This window comes from Plasmodium vinckei (assembly GCF_900681995.1).
Source record: "Plasmodium vinckei vinckei genome assembly, chromosome: PVVCY_10".
Lineage (NCBI taxonomy): Eukaryota > Apicomplexa > Aconoidasida > Haemosporida > Plasmodiidae > Plasmodium > Plasmodium vinckei.
In genome coordinates this window covers 1,524,941-1,549,223 of record NC_051302.1, presented here as the reverse complement: position 1 = coordinate 1,549,223, position 24,283 = coordinate 1,524,941, and the positions used below count along the sequence as shown (strand labels likewise).

Sequence of the window (24,283 nt, the reverse complement as noted above, 5' to 3'; positions counted from 1 at the left end):
TAATTTGATAAAGTATATGCCTCTTTGTCCTTCTAACAGTGTCAATTGGACTAGCATATATATACACATGCGTTTGTCATTTATTTATTGCCATATATTTATTTTCCCTTTGTCTACATTATTTCCCTTCAATTTTATCTCCCCATATTATGAAAAACACAAAATTGCTAATCTAACAATCATATTAAAAATGAATTAAATCAAAAATAATCAAACCTTTACATTATATATTATAAAAAATATCCTACATATACCCACATATATTTCTTTCCCCGAAATAAGTGCAAAAAAAAAGAAAAGAGAAAGGAGAAAAAATTGAGAGTGCACACACGACCCTATACCGACTTATATCCCATTATTACCTTTTACCATTTTGAATTTCATAAAAATACACATTATAAAATTTGGATTTATTCCATTTTATACCCCTTATCAAATGGCATAAAAATTTACTGCGTAGTGATACTACGTAATGAGATACATCGTAATGAAGTCCTTGTATTCCCTTCATTTTATATATTCAAAAGAAATATCATTTTCATATGCCAAAAAATAAGAGAAATAAAGAAAAGAAAATATTAAATTATATATATATATATATAAAAGGTTAGCAAAATGATAATTCGAAATGTGGCTTTATTCTCTGTCTCTTTCTTAAACATTTTAAGGTATAATATTTAATCATATTTTTTTTTTTTTTTTTTTTTTTTGGAAAACCACTTCAAGGTCATCTATTCATTAATATTTTTATGTCATTTTATAAAGTTTGATCCCAAATTATTTCATTAATTCAAATTCGACAATTTTAAAAAAATAATAAAAAAAGTAACTTTATCATTTTATTTATTTTTACTTATTAATAATCCTTATTCGTGACATATAAAATATTTTTCAAAAATATCCATGTGCATAGTACATATAATAAACACATGTAATATTATATTCCTATATATGTATATATACATTGTTGATTAATTAAAAAATAAGAAACCATTTATAAATAATATATATTCAGTAAAATTGCTACTGAATTTATGCAAAGATGCATATCCATATTATTAGCTAACCAAATTAATCACTATGAATCTCTAAAATGGGATTGATGTATAATTAAAAAACAAAAAGTAACTAAAAAAAAAAGAAAAGAGAATAAGGCGAGAGAATTATATCTCTTCGCATGTTCTAAATATTTGAAAAAATACAAACAAAAAAAAAACTTATGTAATCATTGAGATACGGCTCCATATAAAAAAAAAGTTCCAAACACCTATGGTGTAACTTACTTTTGAAAAAAAATAAACAGACTAATAACTATATGACAATCAAATTAAGAGAAAAAAATGGAAAATGAAAGATTATCACATTTTAATTGCCATATTTATGATATTAGGATTTGTACTAAATGTAAAAATAAGTAAAAAAGTCAGTTTTCTAAATAATACTTATAACTTAAATAAATACAAAACATTCAAAGTAAACAGAAACAAATATATAAAAATATACAATGGCAAAAATGATAAATCCAATAAATTTCTCTTTGATGAATATGATGAAAATTGTATTAAGGCTTTAATTATGGCTAGGGAAGTTGCTAAAAATAATAATGAAAATGAGGTTTTGCTTAAGCATCTACTTATTGCAATACTTAAAACGGATTCAAATATCATAGAACACATCTTTAAATATTTTAACATATCATTACAACATTTTATAAATAAATTTAATACAGAACTCGACAAAAATAATCTAAAAAAAACAGGACAAGAACCAAATGATCAAAACTCTAATCAATCTGAACAAATAGATTTACACAAATCTAACATTCAAACTGCTGACGAAGAAAATAAGTTTATAAATGACAAACAAATAAAAGATGAAGAATATAATCATATTATCCTAAACAATTTAAACAATGAATCAAATGATGTTATTAATAATAATACTGATTCTACTAGTAACGCAAATTATGACTCTGACAAAGTTACAGACATATCAAACAGTTACAATAATAATGTAGACCCTAATCTTGTAGCAAGCCAAAACAAAGAAAATGAAAAAAAACAAGAAGACGATAAAAAACTGAACGATGAAATCCTTTTATTTAATAATAGTAATGCCAAACGAAATAGCCAAAAGATATCAAAACCAAATAAGGAAATAAAATTTTCAGAAAATTGTAAATTAGTTCTTCAAAACGCTATTTTAGAAGCTAGAAAAAAAAATAAAATTTTTGTAAACCTTACTGATATATTAATATCTATGATTAATATTGCTCAAGAAAATAAGGAATGTGATTTTGTAAAATATTTAAATGAACTTAATATAAATTTAAATGATTTAAAAATGCAAATAAATAATTATGATGAAAATAATTTAACCTCAACACTTATCCATTCACCATTTAATAAAAATACAATTCAAAATGATGAAAGACATAATAATGAACATGAAATTGGAAATCCAAATGGAAATCATTATCCCGATAAACAATATAAAAACATGTCTGATCAATCAAATAATATTATAAACAATATGAGTAACGAATATATAAATCAAGAAAAGTATTTCAAAAATAATGAAGATAATAATTTTCCACAAAATAATAAATTTATCCCTTCTGTAATTACAAAAGATTGTTTAGTTGATTTAGTACAACGAGCTTATGAAAAAAGGTTCGATAATTTTTTTGGAAGACAAGATGAAATAAAAAGAATAATAGAAATATTAGGAAGGAAAAAAAAATCAAATCCATTATTAGTCGGAGAAACAGGTGTTGGTAAAACTGCCATTGTTGAACAACTTGCATATTTAATATTAAAAAATATAGTACCATATCATTTAAAAAATTGTAAAATATTTCAATTGAATCTTGGAAATATTGTAGCTGGAACTAAATATAGAGGAGAGTTTGAAGAAAAAATGAAACAAATATTAGCAAACATAAGTAAAGATAAAAAAAATATTTTATTTATTGATGAAATACATGTAATTGTTGGAGCAGGAAGTGGAGAAGGATCATTAGATGCATCTAACATATTGAAACCATTCTTATCATCAGATAATTTACAATGTATTGGTACAACAACTTTTCAAGAATATTCAAAATATATTGAAACTGATAAAGCATTAAGAAGAAGATTTAATTGTGTTAATATAAAACCACTTAATAGTAATGAAACATATAAACTGTTAAAAAAAATTAAAAATTCATATGAGCAATATCATAATATATATTATACTAATGAAGCTCTTAAATCTATTATACTTCTTTCTGATGATTATTTACCTACCTTGAATTTCCCGGATAAAGCTATTGATATTTTAGATGAAGCTGGATCGTATCAAAAAATAAAATATGAAAGATATATCACAAAAAAGTTAAGAAATGAAAATAACATTAAGACTGATCCTGGTAAAGTAGAAGAAAAAATAGACATAAACAAAACAGATGCTATAAATTTAGAACCTAATCAAGTTAACAATAATTCGACAGATGTATCATCTCAAGTTGAATCGAATTATCTTGCTAATGATCTTCATATGAAATATGTGACATCAGATGTGATCGAAAATATAGTAAGTAAAAAATCATCTATTTCTTTTATTAAAAAAAATAAAAAAGAAGAAGAAAAAATACAAAACTTAAAAGAAAAATTAAATAAAATTATAATAGGACAAGAAAAAGTAATAGATATATTATCAAAATATTTATTTAAAGCTATAACAAATATTAAAGATGCAAATAAACCAATCGGTACACTTTTATTATGTGGCTCGTCTGGTGTTGGAAAAACATTATGCGCTCAAGTTATTTCACAATATCTATTTAATGATGATAATATAATTGTAATAAATATGAATGAATATATAGATAAACATTCGGTTAGTAAATTATTTGGTAGTTATCCAGGTTATGTAGGATATAAAGAAGGTGGTGAATTAACTGAAGCGGTAAAAAAAAAACCATTTTCAATTATACTCTTTGATGAAATCGAAAAAGCACATAGTGATGTTTTACATGTACTACTACAAATTTTAGATAATGGCATATTAACAGATTCAAAAGGAAATAAAGTTTCATTTAAAAACACTTTTATATTTATGACTACAAATGTTGGTTCAGATATTATAACAGATTATTTCAAGGTATACAATAAAAATTATGCAAATTTTGGTTTTAAATATTATATTAAAAAAGAGAAAAACGATAAAGTAGAACTACCAGACACAACAAATACTAACACACATAATAGTCAAGATAAAATACAAACAGATCTCGATATTTTTGAAGAAAAAATTAAAACAAATAAATGGTATGATGAACTTCAACCAGAAATCGAAGAAGAATTAAAAAAAAAATTTTTACCAGAATTTTTAAATAGAATAGATGAAAAAATATTATTCCGTCAATTTCTTAAAAGAGACATTATACAAATTTTAGAAAATATGATTGAAGATTTAAAAAAAAGAATTAAAAAAAGAAAAAAATTAAATATATTAATAGATGATAATATAATTAAATATATTTGTTCTGATGAAAATAATATTTATGATATCAATTTTGGAGCTAGATCAATTAGAAGAGCATTATATAAATATATAGAAGATCCGATTGCTGCTTTTTTAATTTCTAATGAATATGAGCCTAACGACACAATGCATTTAACCTTATCACCCACCAATCAAATTCATGTCAATCTACTAAAACACACTATCACTTCCCTATCCTAATAAACTCTATGTTTAGCCGCAGTCATATATTAATATGTGCAATGTTTGAGATACTCCTTGATTTACACTGTTAAGTATTCATATTTTCCATTCCTATTATAGTTAAATTTAAACTATAAAAATTTCCCCTTACCACATATGTAATAATGGGATTGGTCATCCGCCTTCAATATGGTGATTTACCATAGTAGGCACATAAATATAGTTTGTTCATGTTAATTGTGAATTTGTAAAAAATAAAATAAATATATAACAAATAAAAATGTTTAGCTATTCTTTATTTTTTCAAATTTTTTCTTTACTTCCTTATTAAATACTATTTGTTTAAAATATGCTTGTACATGCATAATATATTGTTTAAATATTTGACTTTATGTGTACAAGTTTAAGCCCTTTAATATTTTTCTATTTTTTTTTCTTCATATAAATTTTTAAATATAACATATATGCATATATGCTTATGCATAACTAATTTTTTACTTACGCGTACAAAAATTAGTATTTTTTTTTAAAGAAAAAAAACTGTAGGTGTATAGATATATATAATTAAATGATATTATATCTTATTTTATATATTTAGAATAATTATTATATTATAATTCCAAGGTGTGTATTTTTACTCCTTCCTTCGACATTTTTTTTATTGGTAAATAATAATAGCTATTTGAAAAAAAAAAAAATTAAAAAAAAAAAAAAAAAAAAAAAAAATAGCTAGATCATACATTATGAACATATTTATTTATTTGAGTAACAATAGTAGCTTAGAGACTGGAAATAATTAGTCGATCTAATAAAAAAAATTAAACTTTTATATAAGTATTGCTTATAAAATCGTTGTGATATATATTTGTTTTATTATACATATTATATGGACCTATTGATACATTTTTTTTTATTTTATACATAACAAATGAGTGATAAATTAGAAGATATAGGGGAGTTTGTTTTAGTCATTGGAGATTTCCATTCCCCTATGAGAAATTTAGGACTTCCTGATTGTTTTAAAGAACTTTTGAAGACTGACAAAATAAAACATGTATTATGTACAGGAAATGTAGGATGTAATGAAAATTTAGAATTGCTTAAAAATATTGCTGACTCTGTTCATATAACTAAAGGAGATATGGATAGTAACTTTGATTTCCCAGAAAAAATAAATATTAAAATTGGCGACTTTAAAATATCCTTAGTTCATGGTCATCAAATTATTCCTTGGGGTAATTTAAATGCACTCTTACAATGGCAAAAAGAATATGATAGTGATATAATTATTAGTGGGCACACACACAAAAATTCTATTAATAATTTTGAAGGGAAATATTTTATTAATCCTGGTTCAGCAACTGGCGCATTTCAACCTTGGGTTTCTAACCCAGTCCCGAGTTTTATATTAATGGCAATTTCTAAAAGCTCTATTGTTGTATATGTATATGAAGAAAAATATGGAAAAATGAATGTTGAAATGAGTGAGTTACGTAAGGAATAAATACTATTTTTTCGAATGCATACTAGCTAGCTTTATTCCCCATTCACAATTCGCTATTTTTTTTTTTTTTTTGGATATCCTATATTTTATTATACATTTATATTTTTTGTTTTATCACACACATACCTTTTTAAATTTATATAAACAAGTTAAATTAATTAAACTTATTGTTTTTATTTTATCAATATAATTACATTTTTTTTGAAAAGTTCCATTTTATAATCAATCAACATGTGTGCATACAATCTATGGTTGATCTAGCCATTTCGTATGTATGCATAATAAATATCAGGTAGCCATCTTTGCATTTATTCATTTCTTTCTTTAATATTTTAAGCAATGCCATTTGTTTAATATAAATAGGAATATGCTAACCTTTTCAGTGATAAAAAATCAGCTAAACTAGACAAACAACGGGATTTACAATAATATATCCCTACCCCATAACTCACAAAATTGTCTAATAATTATTGTACCCTTGAAATAGACAATGAGATATTTCTATTTTGCAAACCATAAAGGTATGAACAAACAAAATTTGTTATCATTGCACACACCAAATTATTTTAAATAAAACCATACAATAAAAAACATGTTTAAAGAGCAAATATTAAATGTTCTTGTTTCTGTAATATTGTAATTTTTAAATGTATAATAATGTTTTTCCTTTTTTTTTTGCTTTATAAAAAAAATAAATCTTTTAGTATAACAAAAAAAAGTGAAAAAAAAAAAAACAAAAACAAAAAAAAAAATAATAAAAATAATAGAAAAAAACAAGAACAAAAAAAAGAGAAACAATAAAATTTGCTTGAAATGCAAACATGTACTGATATAAAACAGTTTCTTTGAACAGTCCACAATTAATTTTGTATATATATATATAATATTATTATATAAAAGGAAATGTAACATGTCTTTTTTATTTTCATTCTAATCATAGAAAATCATAATATATATAAATACATATGTGCACATTTTTCAAATGAGAAAATTTTCAATGAAAAAATAAATTAAATCATTACAATGTTCTATAGAACTATTATTCAAATATCCTTATATTTGCTCTCGTTATATATACACAATTATTTAAACATTTATTTAATATTAGTATCAAATTGCTATTATTATAAATCACCAAATAAACATATGAATCATTTATTTTTTTTAAACACAATTATATAAAAACAAAATTAAGCTGGATAATATGCATTTTGGGTATCTTGTGGATATGGAGTATATCTTGAAAATTTCTCAACTTGTTGTTCAACATCGTTTGTTAATTCTGTTTCATGTAAGGCTGGGGATACATGATTGACTTCTGGCTCAAAGTAGTAAGACCACAAAGAGACGGCTCCTAAGGCTAACCATAGCAAGAAGTTTGAGTAGCTTCCCGAGTTACAGAATATAACAAATATTTCTAAAAAAGTTAAGAAGCAAAAATGAATTAGCAAACCAATTAGTGATTAAGAAATTGCATGATTAACACACTTCGAATAAAATTTATAGCATATAGGGTCATCAAGAAAAACATATATAATTTGCATCTCATTTTGTAAGCAAAGATACAAACGTTATATGAATCTCTTATTTTTTTATACCTGTTAATCCAGCAAAGGCAAACATTATGCCATTTATATATGCATGCAAATCTCCTGCACCTTCATCGTGATAAACTTCTAATAAATAGCAAGCAAGACCATATAATAAACAAGAAAATGCATGAACTAATCTGACAAAAATAAAAAAGACCCATTCACTTCCTCCTTCGTTAAAGTGTAAATACCATTTTTTTGTATAAAATTTTGAAATATATAAATAAAAAATAAATTGTAATGTTGCACTTATTGTGTCTAAAAAGGAAGCCAATCTCAAAATTTTGGATCCAGCACGATATCCTCTTGCCCAACTAAAAAAATTAAACAAATCATAAAATATGTTAACAAAAGTGTGAATATGCATTAAAAAATTATGGAAAAAAATCGCTCATCAAATGGTGAAGTATCTTAATGACTAGCTTTAATAGGCATATATTTTTGTTAGAATTTTTGATTAATTGTGTGCACACACTAGTGATAATACATAATGAATACAAAGTTTGATTATAACACCTACCATGTGTCATCAGCAAGAAGGACTTGAAAAGACATTACAAATATTGCTCCAATTAAATAAATACCAGTCCAAAATGCCATAGAATTTCTGAATGATTGATCCATTCTATAATCATCACTTATATTTTTTAAATCATAACTAAATAATCCCTTTCCTCCATTTGACCAATAGGACATAAATAAAAAGGTTAATGCTACAAACTCTAAAAAAAAACCTATTCTTAATGTTGATCCAAAAAAGCCGCTAATTTGAAAACAGGGGCCTCTGTTTGTGTGACAATTATCATCAAGACCGTCTTGTCTCGTTGTAAACCACATTTTGACTAATATATATGATAAATTAATAAATTGAATATACGCTTGGAAGTATATAACTTATATATGTATAAAAAAACAAGTTTAAAGTAATAAATACATAAACTTTCTAATTTACATATATAAATATTTTTTACATAATAAATATAGAAAATATGTATATTCAAAGATTTTTATATTTTAAATAACAAAAAATATTTGTCGTCAACTTGGTTTATTTATTTACTAATTAAAATAATATTCTTGTCTTCACTCCCTAATCACTGTGCTTTTCTGAAAGGGAAAATAATAAATTGTTAATTCTGTATTTAAATATTTCACAAAAAAAAAGAAATAACGGAAAAATATAAAAAAATAATAATATATGTGTACAATAAAAAAATTAATTTTATAAATATGATGTTGAATACAGTTTTTATTCACTTGTATAAACATATATATACATACATAATACTACGAATTGAGAAAAAAAAATATATAAATAATAATAAAATAGGGAAATAATTTGAAAATTTTTTAAGTGAAAATTTTATTTTGAATAATCATAAAATGGACATATGTGCATATTTGTTTGTATTACCTATGTTGTATATATACAAATGCTATCCACGTGTTTATAAAAAATGTAAATATATTATCTCATATATTTAATTATTTTATATGTCTTTATATTACACACCACTATATACATTGAAATTAAAATTATGTTTCATTTTATACACCTAATATGAACTTTATTCTAAATCCATTTATGTAATTGAAATAAATATGCAATACATTAAATCATAAAAAAAAAAAATATACAATACTGTGTTTAAAAGTACTTAAAATTATTTTTATTAAACATAAAATATTTTTTACAATAATGTGTATTTATAATGTTATGCGCAAGTTAATTGCACATATGATCATATATGTGAAAAATATAACTTTATAATCAGTATAGAAATAATAATACTTTTAAATAATTATAAATTAAATTACCTTAATTATAAATATTTTATTTTTCATTATTTATAATATGTTAATTACACTATTTTCCTATTCACACATTTTATTTTTTATTTATATATGTGTGTGTGTATTTTGTATATATTTATTTTTATATGTGCGTAATTAAGTGCACATATTTTATGTATTTTATTTTCTTTTTCTTTTCTTTTTCTTTTTCCTTTTATTTTTATTTCATACTTCCATTTATTTTATACTTGTTTCGTCTCCATTTTATTTTACAATTATTCAAATTTATTTAAATTATGTGGTTACAGTATGTTTAGACTTTTTTTTTTTTTTTTCAAATTCAATTGTCTGTACAACTAATTATACTACCCCAAAATAATAAAACCTTTATTTAAGACAATTGTTTAAATTTTTTATAAAACTGAAAACTATAAATATGTGTAATAATATTACCCGTTCATATATTATAAAAACAAATAATTACAAAATATACCCATATTAACCTTACGTGTTCATAAAATTATTTGTATATACGTCTTTCCTCTTGTTCTATTGTCAAAATTAAACCCGATGTTTGTATCATAAAATTGTTTACCCTACAAAATCAATTCAATAATCTATATATACATTTTTTTTTCTTTTTATAATTAATTAAAAAGCACCTATAAGCACTATTTCTCTTGTTCTTTTAGTTCACCAATTTATAATAAGGCGTTGCTCATTAAATTATGACTGTTCATAAAAAATTGCAACATATTACAAACATATTTAAAAATAATACTACTAATTAGCAATCATTGTAAAGCACAACAAACATAATAAACAATTTATCCCTAACATGTATAGCCATATTTGTATATACAAAATCCACAATTGGTTAAGCTCATATTTTATAAAGAAAAATATTGGATATACAAAATTTGTGTAAACATTTCTTATTTTGTTCAAATATAAAAAGTTTGTTTTTCCCTATCTATTATCAAAATGAAAATTCGTTAAAATCACATTTATACACCTTTGACCTTATAGGATATAAAAAATATTCAAATTATTTTGTTCTAAGATGGGTAATATATTATTTTTTTCGTTAACCCATAAATTGCTTATGCATTAACCACTACATAATCATACACCTTAAAAGGTATTCCTCAATTATGTATAATATATGCCTAATAATTTTTCAATCTTTTACTATTTTCTCTATATTAAATTTAGTATATTCCCATATTTGTAAGGCCATACTCTATAGTTAAATTTTTTTCAATTTTTGTAAACAAAATTATATATATATATATATATATATATATATATGCATTTATAAAGTTGCATATGTATGTGTGCGTGGATTTATTCTCCATATCCCATACTATTTATACGTTATAGATCAGAAGATGGTTGCCCTTTTTATGGCATCTAGCATTTTAAACAAATATTTTAAAAGTAATTAATTTTTAATTTTACTCTTTTTATATATATGCTTTGTAAATTATTTATAAGAAAATCTTAAAAGCGACAAAGGTATTTTTTTTTTTATAAGCCGTTCAATAAAATGTAAATAATTATTCATAGAGGATGTTGTGCTTTGTAAAATAAATTATACCGTTTGAAAAAATAATGATATAAAATTATAGCTAATTTTTTAGTGTATACATGCATATGCATGAAAATGACATATGGAGAAAAAACACCATATAAGCTTGAGAAAAAGTCAAAATAAGAGAACTAATATAATTTTCTTAGCATACAAATTCTACTAACCATAATGAATATCTATTTTTTGAATATCAAATAAACAAACTACTTTCATAACAATTTTCCCAATGGGGATTGTCCAGAAATAATATCAATTTCTTATTGTTAAAATATATTTCAAATTCACCACCATTATTAAAGTGACACACTTACAATGCATACATATATGCAAATATTTAGAAAAAAAAAAATCAAAAAAACAAATGGAAAAACATACTTTAATGATATACAATAAAAGAAAAAATGAACATAATCTCAAAACAAAATGGAAAGATCAAAGAGATACATGAATATTGTAAAAATGATTGAACGGAATAGATATGAAAAATATAGACTAAAACAAATAACTGATAATATATATAAGGGTAAAATTATTAATATAAATAATATGAAAAATATACCAACAGATATAAGAAAAAATTTAAAAAGTATTTTTAGTGAAAATATATTAAGTATAAAACCAATAAAAGAAGATAAATATGATAGAGCATATAAAATATTATTTGAATGTAAAGATAAAGAAAAAATTGAAGCAACCGCATTAGATTTTGGCTCTCATACATCTTTATGTATATCAAGCCAAATAGGTTGTTCATTTGCTTGTAAATTTTGTGCAACTGGACAAATAGGAATAAAACGCCAATTAGAGTTAGATGAAATAACAGATCAGCTATTATATTTTCAATCAAAAAATGTTAATATTAAAAATGTCTCATTTATGGGAATGGGGGAACCACTAGCTAATCCTAATGTTTTTGAAGCAATACGATTTTTTAACAACTCTAATTTTTTTTCTTTATCTAGTAGACGAATTAATATATCTACAGTTGGACTTTTACCAGGGATTAAAAAATTAAATGAATTATTCCCTCAAGTAAATTTATCTTTTTCTTTACATTCCCCATTTACTGAAGAAAGAAATCAACTAGTACCCATTAATAAGTTATTTCCATTTCATGAAGTTTTAGATTTATTAGATGACAGAATAGCAAAAACAAGTAGACGTGTATGGATAAGTTATATTCTTATTAAGGATGTAAACGATTCTATAGATCATGCTGAGGCTTTATGTGAGCATATACTTAAAAGGCCTCCTTCTGTTAGATATTTATACAATGTCTGCTTAATACCCTATAACAAAGGTATAACATTTGCCCACACACTTTACAATTGCATATCATATTACCCTGAATTTTACCTTTTACAAATATTCCCCTTTTCTTTTTCCATTTCATTTTAGCCAAGAATGTGTGTGATGAATTCCAGAGACTTGATGAAGAAGAGAAAATTCATCAATTCGAAGTAAACCCGATAAAATATGCAATTAATTTTATTATATATTTTTTTACATATTTACATACAAATAAAACTTTTCCCATCTTTTTGTAGAAAATATTGAGGAAGCATAGAATATCTTTTTTCTATAGGTATAGTATTGTCAAAATAGTGAAATAACAAACAAATAAAATATACAAAATGCACAACAGTTAATATCGTTTTTCTTTTCTTTCATTTTTAAATAGAAATTCTTTTGGATATGCAATTGACGCAGCATGTGGCCAACTATTTGCAGGTAAAATATATGTACCTTTGTATATTCCCTTTCTTACACATTCTACGATTCTTATTTATACAAAATAATTCTTATTATTACAATTTTTTATAATTTCCCTATTTTTGTATTGTATGAAAAATATCATAATTTTTAGACTATGAGCCTAAAAAGACAAAGAAAATTGAAAACCCCAAAATGGCATTAATAGGATAGTAAAAATTTGAAAAATTAAATTTGGACTTTATCTTTTTATATGTAATTATGTAGAGAAACAAATACATACATATATATGCTGAATAAAAAAACAGTGTTTTTTATTTTAATTTAATCTGTATATGCATACTTTTTTTTTTTATTTTTTTTGCACACAATATATAGCTAGCTTACCATGGTCATATATTTATTTTTTTGGCTATTCAATTTTTGTTTAATATCCCGAAATTTTAATCATTTTTTATTAACTTTTTTTTGTTATAATTAAAGAATATTCTAAAAATTTGATGTACCTACACGATGTTGCTTTTGTTTCGTCCTTTAAATACAACACTTTAAGTTAGTATCCTATATGCACATATATAGGTCTATTAAATTCTTGCCTGTGCATATTTTTTTGTGCCTATTTTAATTATTTTTATTATATTACTTTTTAAAAATAATAACTCTCTTTCTTGTATTGCTATATTAAAAAATATACATATATTCATTGTATACTTTGATGAAAAATATTTATTATACTTTCTCAATGAGACTTAAATAAATGTGTACATATGTTACACTTGATATAAATATTTTTCTTCATTTTCGTCTTTTTGTTAAAATAGTTACATATTTATTCTATATACTATCCATATATCATTCTATATTTATAATTTGATTATGTCAATTAACTATTTTTATGAACATCATAAAAAAAATATATTTATTCTGACCAATTCATGCAAAAATTCATATATCATTTAAAATGGAATGTGCATAAATGTACAAAAACAAATGAAATTTTGTTATTGACCATTTAGTAATAAGAAAAGCATTTGCTTAATTTGGTGAATTTGTTGAACAAATTCGTGATGAATAACAACTATTGTTACTTGGGTTATTAAATTTGTGCACACACACATACTCTATATATATATTCATAAGTTTGTTTTCATATTATAGTTTTTTTATATATTGTAAGTTTTTTTCAGACTATAATAGTGTGCCTTTTTAACCTATAAATTTTTGTCTAAAAGGTATTTTTAGTGTCTAACATTTTTAAGCATATACTTGTGCATATTTTTTTTTTAGCTAGCTATTTGTGTACAAAAAATTATTAACAGGACATAAAAAAAAAATAGTTATATAATAAAGTTGAGATACACCCTTCCATATATTTTTTCATATTTTTAGTAAAGAAAATGAAAATTTATAACTGGGCTAGTTGTGGATTTATATTTTTGCAATTTTTTCTGAGCGCAAATGGAAAGGAATGGTGCAAAGCGAAATTTGAATATGGAATGTCTGATTATGCAGAGTGTCAAAAAGAAGGAGATAATTTAACTAAATATATGATTGAAATAGTTCCTGCTAAAGCAAATAATATCGATTTATATAGTGATGTTTCAATAGTCTTATCAAACTCTCAAGGTATTAATACTAAAGAAATAATGATTGGGAGTGAAAAAGAAGGGCTATTTAGAAAAATACATTCAGTTCGAAAAGATATAGATAATCCAGAATATATTCATGTAAAATTAAATTCAAAAATAAATAATAATAGAAATTGGAAATGTAAAAAAATAAAAGTTTGGAAAGAATATAAGTATTGGACTTTTGATTGTATAGGTATATTAAATGAAGAAAAACAAGAAGCAACATATTTCTTGTCTGGTAATAAATTATATACTGCTTATGTTCAAACAGGAAAAGATATAGAAGCAGGTACTACTGGAATTATAGATATAATATTATTGGGTAATAACAACAAAAGAAGTAATACAAAAATGCTACATGAAGGATTTACATCTGCTGGATTAAAAAAAATAAAATTTCAAGCATCCGATGTAGGAAATCTAGAAAATATCATATTAATAAACAATTCTTATAATGATCCATGGTATTGTGATTTTGTTAAAATAAAAAGTGATGACAACAAAGTTTATATTTTCAATGTAAAAAGTTGGATTGGTTATCCATATAATAATAAAATAAAAATAAATATAAATACAAATAATATTGATGGAAATGCAAAAGACATAGATTGTCATATACGTGCTAATGATTTAATAGATACAACTAAATCATTAAATAATAATTTTGTTTTACAAAATAAGGTACATATATTTAAAGTTCGATGCCCACAAAATTGTCATAGTTCAGATTTTTCTATCATAGAAGGTACTTCTATACATCCTGCATCTACCTCTATATGTGCTGCAGCTATTTATGATGGCTCATTAACAGAAAGTGGAGGAGAAATTATTGTTACAATAACAAAAGGATTAAATTATTATTATGCAATGGATAATACATATAATAATTTAAAGGCAATTGATTTTTCTACCAAAGGTGATGAGAGTGATGAAAATAATTTTTCTTTTTATACATATCATTTAACATCTATTGATGATATAAAAAGTAATGTTAGAATCGTTGATTCTTTTGGAAAATTATCTTCTTTAGGAAGATTAGAAATTCGTGTAAATAATAAATGGGGAGCTGTTTGTAAAAAAGGTCCAAATTTTGAATTTTCCGACGATGCAGCAAAAAGAGCTTGTAAAGATTTAGGATTTCTCAATGGTATATATATTAAAGAAAATTGTTCAAATATAAATGAACAAAATTATTGTGCTGGATATAAATATCCTTTTAATGCTTCTGGTATTTTATGTTCTGGAAACGAACAAAATTTATTATCCTGTAATACTGACGATCCTTCATATTGTATAGATCATCATGATGATGTTATAATACAGTGTGTTAATCAGTTAGGTAATGATTTGATAGAAAACGGAACTATTCGACTTTTAGACAGCACTGGTGCACCTACATCTAATGGGATAGGAAGATTACAAATATATTACAATGGGGTATTCGGTTCTGTTTGTTCAGAAGGATGGACAAAAGAAACAGAAAAAATTGCATGCTTAGAATTAGGTTATCACAATGTAAAAGCAAATGGATTCTCTAAACAACTATGTAATGATATAGCCGGTGAAAATTTATGTGGTCATGATACAGAAAGAATTAATGCAACTAATTTTAGATGTAAAGGAGATGAAGCTAATTTAAAAAATTGTCCTCATGAAACATCTGAAGATATTTATTGTTCACATGAAGAAGATATAATTATTGGTTGTGCAAATGCAGAAGAGGAAGGAGATGCTTCTACCAGTTCAACTAGAATTTCTAAATATGGATTAAACAAACATATAATGTCAATGGAAAAAAAACAATTCCATCCAAAAATCGAATTAAGTTGCTTTGACAAAATAACCTCTAAAGCTGAATTAAGCAAAGGAAATATTGGAGATATATTTTTAGTTAGTTGTCCAGAAAAATGTGATGAAGATATTGGTGTAATAAAAGGAACTTTTGTATATACATTCGATTCTTATATATGTAAATCAGCTATACATGCAGGTGTTCTATCAAGTAATGTTGCTGATGATGTAGTTCTTATCATTACTCATAGTAGAAATAAATTTATAGGAACCAAAAGAAACAATATAGAATCAAAAGAATTTAATGGTGAATCTAAAAGTTTTAGCTTAAGCATACCAACAAATTATATCATAATGGAAGAAAGACAAAATAATTCAAAATATGAAGATGAAATTTTAAAAGATGATAATGATTTTTATTATGAAAATATATTTAATAAACAAAATAATAATGAAAAAATAAAAAATAAAACATTTTTTGAACATAATATGCATCTAGAACCCACTTTTCAATGGATAGCCCCATCCTCTTTTACTGGATTCAATGGCAATGAAACTGAATATATAAATGCTAATAATCTTCCTAATGAAAAATATATTAGAACTCTTTCTAATTTTACTTTTATTACACATTTTATTCCAAGTAGTAAAGGAGCAAATAAATGGAGGACAATATTATCTCATAGTTTATGTGAAGGTATATCTATATCTATTGATGAAGAAAATGAATTAGTAATAGAACAAAATTGTAATCCACATTTAATAAAAACTAAATTTATTCCCAAGTATGAACATCCTTATCATCTTGTTCTAATTTATAACAAACCAAATAAATCAATTTCTTTATATATTAATCAAAAAAAAATTAATCTTGAAAATATAAAAATCAATTTCACTCTAAATGGAGATTTAACCATTGGTAGATCAAACAAACAAGCAACTGACTACTTTATAGGAGATATTAATTTTGTTAAAATTTATAAATATATATTAACAGAACAAGAAATTAAAGAATCATATGATTCAGTTCTTTCAAATAATTATTTAAATGATGGAATGTCTGGAAATAGAGATATAAATAATAGAAAAATACAAAATAAAAAAACAAAAAATCAACGGAAAACTATAGATGGACGTGATTGTATTACTCCATGTAAATCCAAAACTAATGTAAATAAAAATATACAAATTAATACAGAAGAAATTTACCTGAATTGTTCAGATAATTTACTTAACGAACGATTTAGTGGAAAAATTGGAACTCAGTTTTTAGCTAGCTGTTCAGAAGATTGTACTAACTCAAAATATATAATAAAAGGGTCTAACAATTACTACACACCAGATACATCAATATGTAAAGCAGTTATGCATTCAGGAATAATACGTAAAAGTAATGAACATAATAAGGATGACAACAAAACTAATAGTAATTCATTTATTATAAAAATTGTTGAAGGTTTAACAGAATATAAATCATCTAGAGGTCATTTTGGAATCATCTCAAAATCAGAAAAACAATCACAATTACGATCTTTTTCTCTTTTTTCAAAATAAGAAGATGATATTTTTACATGCTTTACAGATGCATCATTTTTATTTCAACTACCTATTGGAAGTACAAAAAATTTTCATAAAGTAGATAAACAAATATTTGGAACAAATACTTATAGTCCTTTATCTTATGTTTGTAAAGCAGCTATAAATACAGGTGTTATTTCAATAAAGGGGGGGGGACAAATACAAGTTGCCATTGTAAAACCTTATCACGAGTTTAAACCATCCACACAAAATAATCATCAATCATATATAGCAGAAAAATAAGATTATTCATTCACCTTTTTAAAGCCCTTATATTAGTTATGTAAAATATATATATACTTACATAGTGTGCAAATATAATAATCTAACCAAAAGTCAGTAAAAAATAGACTGAAATTTTTTTTTTGTAATGTTCAAATTAAAACAATTTTGTCTCATTTTGTTCTTATTCAACAAGTATAAACTAATAACTTTAAATGGGAAAAAATAATATTTTTTTTTTTTTATAATTGTGTTTAATTTTTCACTTTTATTATAAGAAAATGTTTTATCAAACTGTTGGTCATGCATATGCATAAATTATAAGCTAGTGCATGGGTTGTAATATAATTAAGAGGTATGAAAAGGATTACATATATATATGTATATGCAAAACCAATGTAAGGGCAATATTTGCACATATGCTATACAATGTATATATGAGTAAGACTAGGAAGGAGTCTATCTGTTGGTTTATTTTAATAAATAGGTTTAATATAAAATGTTCAAACAAAATTATGCATATTTCACAACATACTTCATAATATTGTTGCTAAAAATAATAATTTAACTATCTTAATCATTTATTGAAATATTTTATCCAAAATTAGTTACATGAATATACAGTTGGTATATATATAAAAAAATAATTGCATTTTTTTTTATAAAAAAATATATAGAATAACATACCAAATTAAGGGAAATTATTATGTATATATATATATGCTTATTTCTACATATTTAAATATTCATATTTTTTTTTCAAAAAAAAAAAAAAAAAAAAAAGTTGCTAATTTTTTTATAAATATTTTACTGTATATACATAAAAAATTAAGCAGTAAAAATGATATAGCATATCCATACCCCACTTAAAAGCTAACATATTATATAAATAATTATTTATGCCTATAATTATATTTACATATTATTATATACATATTTTATTAAACTATTTCGACATCAGCTTGAAGGCGCCAAGAATATTATTTATTTTTTTGAAGGATAATAAATGAATTTAAAAAAAAAAACAATATAGGAAAAAAATAAAATTTTTAATTTAATATGGAAGAACTAATTTCAAATATGAATTATGAATATGAAGAAATTTTTAATAGTTCCACAGTTTAACTATTATATATAATAATTTTTTTTTTTTTTTTAAATCCAAAATTATAGAGAAAAAGGAATTTTAAATCCATACCTTTTTTCTGTTTTTTTTTTAACCTATATATAATAAACTATATATTGGAACATATGCTAATATGTATAAATTATTTTAATTCCTTTATTTTATTTATATAATTTTCCATTTATAATATACATTTTTAGTTTGTCAAAATGGGAGGTAATAAAGATTAAAAAAAAAAATATAAAATCCATGATTAAACCTTTGTATGATAATATTTTATTCTGTTGTATCCTCAATAAATCAAATATATAAATTATATCTTTATATGTTTTAATACTAAATATGCACAAGATACGCTACTTTTATAATGCTACTTGTGTTTATAAGTATTATTTTCCAGTATTGCCAAATATGCTGTAATTTCTTGATTATATAAATTATATCGTTGTTTACTAGTCTGTCAATTTTGTTACATATACATGTTTAATAAGCTTTTATTTTGCGTATATAGTTTACTCATTTCATTTATTCTACTTATCTTATCTTCTTCTTTAGACAAATTTCGTGGAGGACCAGGGAAGTTCAAAAAGGGCAACAATGACTTTAAAAAGGGAAATAATAACAACAATCAGGTACGTAAGGGAAATATGTGGAAAGGGTCTAACGGAGGCCGAGGCGGCGGCGGCGACAGAGGAGGAAGAGGTGGTGGTGGACGAGGCGGAGGAGGAAGAGGCGGAGGTGGAAGAGGAGGAGGTGGAAGAGGTGGCGGAGGAAGAGGAGGAGGAGGAAATAAAGATAAAGGATTTAAAAAAGGAAAAGTAATTGTAGTTCCACACAGATTTCCAGGAGTTTATTTATTAAAAGGTAAATCAGATATTTTAGTTACAAGAAATTTAGTACCTGGTGAAAGTGTATATGGAGAAAAAAGATATGAAGTAATGACTGATGATGAAAAAATAGAATATAGAGTATGGAATCCTTTTAGATCTAAATTAGGAGCATGTTTAATGGGAGGAGTAGGTAATATGCCAATAAAACCTGGAAGTAAAGTTTTATATCTTGGAGCAGCCAATGGTACTTCAGTTTCCCATGTATCTGATATGGTTGGTGATGAAGGTATTGTTTATGCAGTAGAGTTTTCTCATAGATCTGGTAGAGATTTAACAAATATGGCAAAAAAAAGATTGAATGTTGTACCTATAGTTGAAGATGCTAGACAACCAATTAAATACAGAATGTTAGTAGATATGGTTGATGTTGTTTTTGCTGATGTTGCTCAACCAGATCAAGCACGTATTGTTGCTATGAATGCTCATATGTTTTTAAAAACTGGTGGATGGTTTGTTATTTCAATTAAAGCAAACTGTGTAGATTCAACTGCCAAACCAGAAGTCGTATTTGCATCAGAAATGGAAAAACTTAAAAAAGAAAGTTGTAAACCTAAAGAAAAACTAACCCTAGAACCTTATCATAGAAATCATGCTATTGTATTGGGTATGTATCGATAAAAATTAAAAACATAAAAAAATATAAATTAATGAAGAAATAAGGCAAAACGAGTGAAACAAACAAAGCAATAATATATTCTAAGGTTTTTTTTTTTTCACATTTAAAGAGAACAAATTTGTTATGCCCCTAAAATAATAACAAAAATATGTACATTATTTAGTAAACAAATTTATTATTATTTTTTTTGGATATATAAATATAGCAATACATATGCATGGGCATATGTTCTATCTGCTTTTTTCTATTTGCCATTTGTATGTATCCATCTTGCCATTTTAGTATTTAATAATTTTTGAATCTTTAAATATATAGAAATATTTATTTCTTATCTAAATTTATTTTTATGTATAATTAAACTATGTTTATATATTGTGTATATTCATAATTATTAGTTATTCAATTTTTTTTTTATTCTATACTTAAAATAACTATTACTTTATAATTAAAAATTGTAAATATATAAAATATATTTGATCATAACATATCAAAATATGTCAGCATATTTTTTATTCGTTTAAAAATTTAATACGGTTAAGAAAAAAAAAAAATATTTTATTATCCTTTAAAAAGGAAAGACAATATATGTATTAATATATTCATGCTTAATCATGCATGTATTATATAAATAAAAGAAATAAACCAATATTTGATTTCAATTTGAATTTAAAAATTGATATATTTACAAAAAAAACATATTAAACATAAACAAATATTATTACAATAGTGGCATAACAAATATAGACAGTATATATACATAAATGGGGCTCGGCGAAAAAATAAAATTTAATTACACACACAAAAAATTTATATAATTATAGTTTGAAATAGTGTATAATGATTTGTACATTTATTCATCAAACTATAAAGTATTGGATAAGCTTTTTTAAGAATGTCCATATTTTATAACATCATTTTATTTTAATTTTTCAAAATTTTCCAACTTTTCAAATTTTGTGTAAAAATTTGTCCTTTTTTATGGTCATTTTATTCTGACTGTTCATAATCTTTTGATGACCCTATTTGATATAATATTTATGGTTAGTAGGACGAGAAATACAAATATAATGGCTAACGAAATTCTTAAACACCAAGTTGCATGTGAATGTTTTTTCATTGCTAATTTAATTTCTACATTTATTTCTTTTACATTATCTTGAGTTTTATCAGTTTGGTCATGTAAATTTATAATTATATCATTTTGTTCTTCAGCTTTTTCAGCTATGAAATCAACATTTGCCCCAATTTTATCAATAGCATCCCCTATTTTTAAAATCTCATCATTAAAATTTTTATCTCTTTCTTTCCATTGGTTTATTATAATTAAGTCATCTTCATCATGTATGTTACTATCTGTTACTTTGGCTAAAAAAACAAAAAAAAAAAAAAATTAAAATTGCAAAGGTTTGAGAAGAAAAAGTGCACACAATATTTCCCGACAAAAAAAAATAATATAAATAGTGTAAAAACTTACTTTCTAATTTTGTCTTATTTTTATACTCTGAAAAGCTAACCATACATACTTCTTTGATCTGGTTGTAGTTACTTAGCTTTTTACATTCATAAAATTGTTTTTTTAGTAACTCAAATGTTTGGTTTTTATCAAGCAATTCATCTCTAGTATATGTAAGTCTTTGTTTTAATTGTTTTTTTAAAATTTCATCTAACTTATTAAAATAAGTTTCTAAATTTTTCATATTATTATAAATTATGTTACTTCTTTTTATTACTTCAATATTATTTCCATGAACATTTTGAATATCATCTTTTTCTCTTATACATTTTCTAGTCTCATCTAAAACATTTAAAATATGTATTTTTAAATCAACAAATGGGTCTACATTTTTTTTATTATTATCTGTTTTTCCATCTGGTACTTGAGTTTTATTTTTTAAATTTTCTAGTTTATTTTTTATATCTTTTAAATCTCTTTCATTATTTTTCCCTTTTTCATTCTTCCGTCTTGTGCTCATTATTCACACACCAATGGGGTTATCTTGTATATTTATTTTTACAATTTTTTTTGCAATTTTTTTACAATTTTTTTTGCAATTTTTTTACAATTTTTTTTGCAATTTTTTTTATAATTTTTTTTTTATTTGTAAACAGACTAAGTTAAATGCCTATTATAAGCATGTATATTTTTATCTTACAATTTAATGGAAAACTGTTAAATGTGCAAATTAGAAATCAAAACTTGTAGTTCGATTTTTGTTTGGCTACCCCTACCTTTATACATGAAAATTTTGTTACACCATAGAAGGTAATATAAAAAGTGATAAAAACAATCTGATTTTTCTCACTAAAAAATAGTATATATAACTCATAAATAAATACTTACATCATCATAATTGGAAAATTCAAATAAAATGATGGTATAATAGTATGTACATATTTATTTGTATACTTAAAATCGCTTTAAATAAAAAAAGAAAACTAAACAAAATGATAAATAAATATGTTAAAAATTATAACATAATATATATGATATAATAATTAGGATCTGCAATAAAAATATAATGTCGTTTTCTCATTTTTCTTTCATAAAAAAAAAGTGAAATTTCCCAAATTTCTATTTAAAAATAATTTATTTTAATTAAATTCATATAATATGTAAAAAATTTCCTTTTTTCCATTTACTTATTTATTTATTTATATTTTTTTTTGATTTTATACCAATTCCCCTTCCTTGCCTAAATACAAAGTATAATTTTTACTTAAATATCATAAAATAATTTGAATAAATTTATAAATTTTTTAAAAATAAAAATTTTGTTTAAACATCGAATCAATGATTGTACGAGAATGGGATAGTAACAATTATATTTCCTCATTCAAATTTTAAAAAAATATTTTATTTTTTTAATTTTATAAAATATGCATATATATATATACATATATAAATATGATAATATTTTAATCCTTTTTTAAAATCTACAAATTAGAAAAATGAAAGTATAAAGAATTAAAATGTAATATAACAACTAAGGGATATTTATAAATAGATTGGAGGGGGAAAAATGAATCATATAATAAATATATATATGTTTATCCATTTATAGGGTTTTTAAATCAAGCATATATATACACATGGTAATTATATACAACATTATACATGTGTTATATTAATTTATCTTCTTTCATTCTTCATGTTTATTGTTTTTATTTTTTTCTCTTAACAATAGAGGAATATCCACTCTTGTTATTTTTAAACTGATATCTTTTTCCTTTATGTCATATTTACACACATACTTGTTTTATATCAAATAAAATGAAGCTTGTGTTGTTACTGTTTTGAAGTCCCTATCGTAAGTAGCACAAGTAGTTCATCCATTCTATTTGCATATGTACATTAACTTATTATTATTACTACACTTTCCTTTTTGCTGCACATTTTCGATATTTATTTTATCGTTGCCCACATAATTAGGGACACACTCAAAAATCTTTCAAACTGTTCAACACTTTCTACATGACTCTATGCAAAATGACAATGTAGAAATGCATATATGTGTATGG

The 24,283-nt window shown here is 23.4% G+C and overlaps 7 protein-coding genes across 7 annotated transcripts; 5 read left to right on the top strand and 2 right to left on the bottom strand.

The window, feature by feature from the left end:
• Positions 1-1,347: 1,347 nt before the first annotated feature.
• On the top strand, positions 1,348-4,731 carry PVVCY_1004100 (ATP-dependent Clp protease, putative; the record flags this gene model as incomplete). Its single annotated transcript, XM_008625855.2, has 1 exon — positions 1,348-4,731. One exon carries the CDS (start codon positions 1,348-1,350, stop codon positions 4,729-4,731), a length of 3,384 nt encoding a protein of 1,127 aa, XP_008624077.2.
• A 910-nt stretch (positions 4,732-5,641) lies between these two features.
• On the top strand, positions 5,642-6,217 carry PVVCY_1004090 (vacuolar protein sorting-associated protein 29, putative; the record flags this gene model as incomplete). The annotated part of the gene is made up of 1 exon (XM_008625854.1): positions 5,642-6,217. The coding sequence occupies one exon, from the start codon at positions 5,642-5,644 to the stop codon at positions 6,215-6,217; it is 576 nt and encodes a 191-aa protein (XP_008624076.1).
• A 1,190-nt stretch (positions 6,218-7,407) lies between these two features.
• On the bottom strand, positions 7,408-8,646 carry PVVCY_1004080 (glideosome associated protein with multiple membrane spans 3, putative; the record flags this gene model as incomplete). The annotated part of the gene is made up of 3 exons (XM_008625853.1): positions 7,408-7,634; positions 7,816-8,123; positions 8,330-8,646. 3 exons carry the CDS (start codon positions 8,644-8,646, stop codon positions 7,408-7,410), a joined length of 852 nt encoding a protein of 283 aa, XP_008624075.1.
• Positions 8,647-11,620: 2,974 nt separating this feature from the next.
• On the top strand, positions 11,621-13,123 carry PVVCY_1004070 (radical SAM protein, putative; the record flags this gene model as incomplete). The annotated part of the gene is made up of 5 exons (XM_008625852.2): positions 11,621-12,497; positions 12,596-12,657; positions 12,745-12,782; positions 12,879-12,928; positions 13,065-13,123. The coding sequence occupies 5 exons, from the start codon at positions 11,621-11,623 to the stop codon at positions 13,121-13,123; spliced, it is 1,086 nt and encodes a 361-aa protein (XP_008624074.1).
• A 1,184-nt stretch (positions 13,124-14,307) lies between these two features.
• Positions 14,308-17,886, top strand: PVVCY_1004060 (LCCL domain-containing protein; the record flags this gene model as incomplete). Its single annotated transcript, XM_037634483.1, has 1 exon — positions 14,308-17,886. One exon carries the CDS (start codon positions 14,308-14,310, stop codon positions 17,884-17,886), a length of 3,579 nt encoding a protein of 1,192 aa, XP_037490577.1.
• A 2,019-nt stretch (positions 17,887-19,905) lies between these two features.
• Positions 19,906-20,766, top strand: PVVCY_1004050 (rRNA 2'-O-methyltransferase fibrillarin, putative; the record flags this gene model as incomplete). Its single annotated transcript, XM_037634482.1, has 1 exon — positions 19,906-20,766. The coding sequence occupies one exon, from the start codon at positions 19,906-19,908 to the stop codon at positions 20,764-20,766; it is 861 nt and encodes a 286-aa protein (XP_037490576.1).
• A 998-nt stretch (positions 20,767-21,764) lies between these two features.
• Positions 21,765-22,737, bottom strand: PVVCY_1004040 (conserved Plasmodium protein, unknown function; the record flags this gene model as incomplete). Its single annotated transcript, XM_008625849.1, has 2 exons — positions 21,765-22,129; positions 22,239-22,737. 2 exons carry the CDS (start codon positions 22,735-22,737, stop codon positions 21,765-21,767), a joined length of 864 nt encoding a protein of 287 aa, XP_008624071.1.
• Between the last annotated feature and the right edge of the window lie 1,546 nt (positions 22,738-24,283).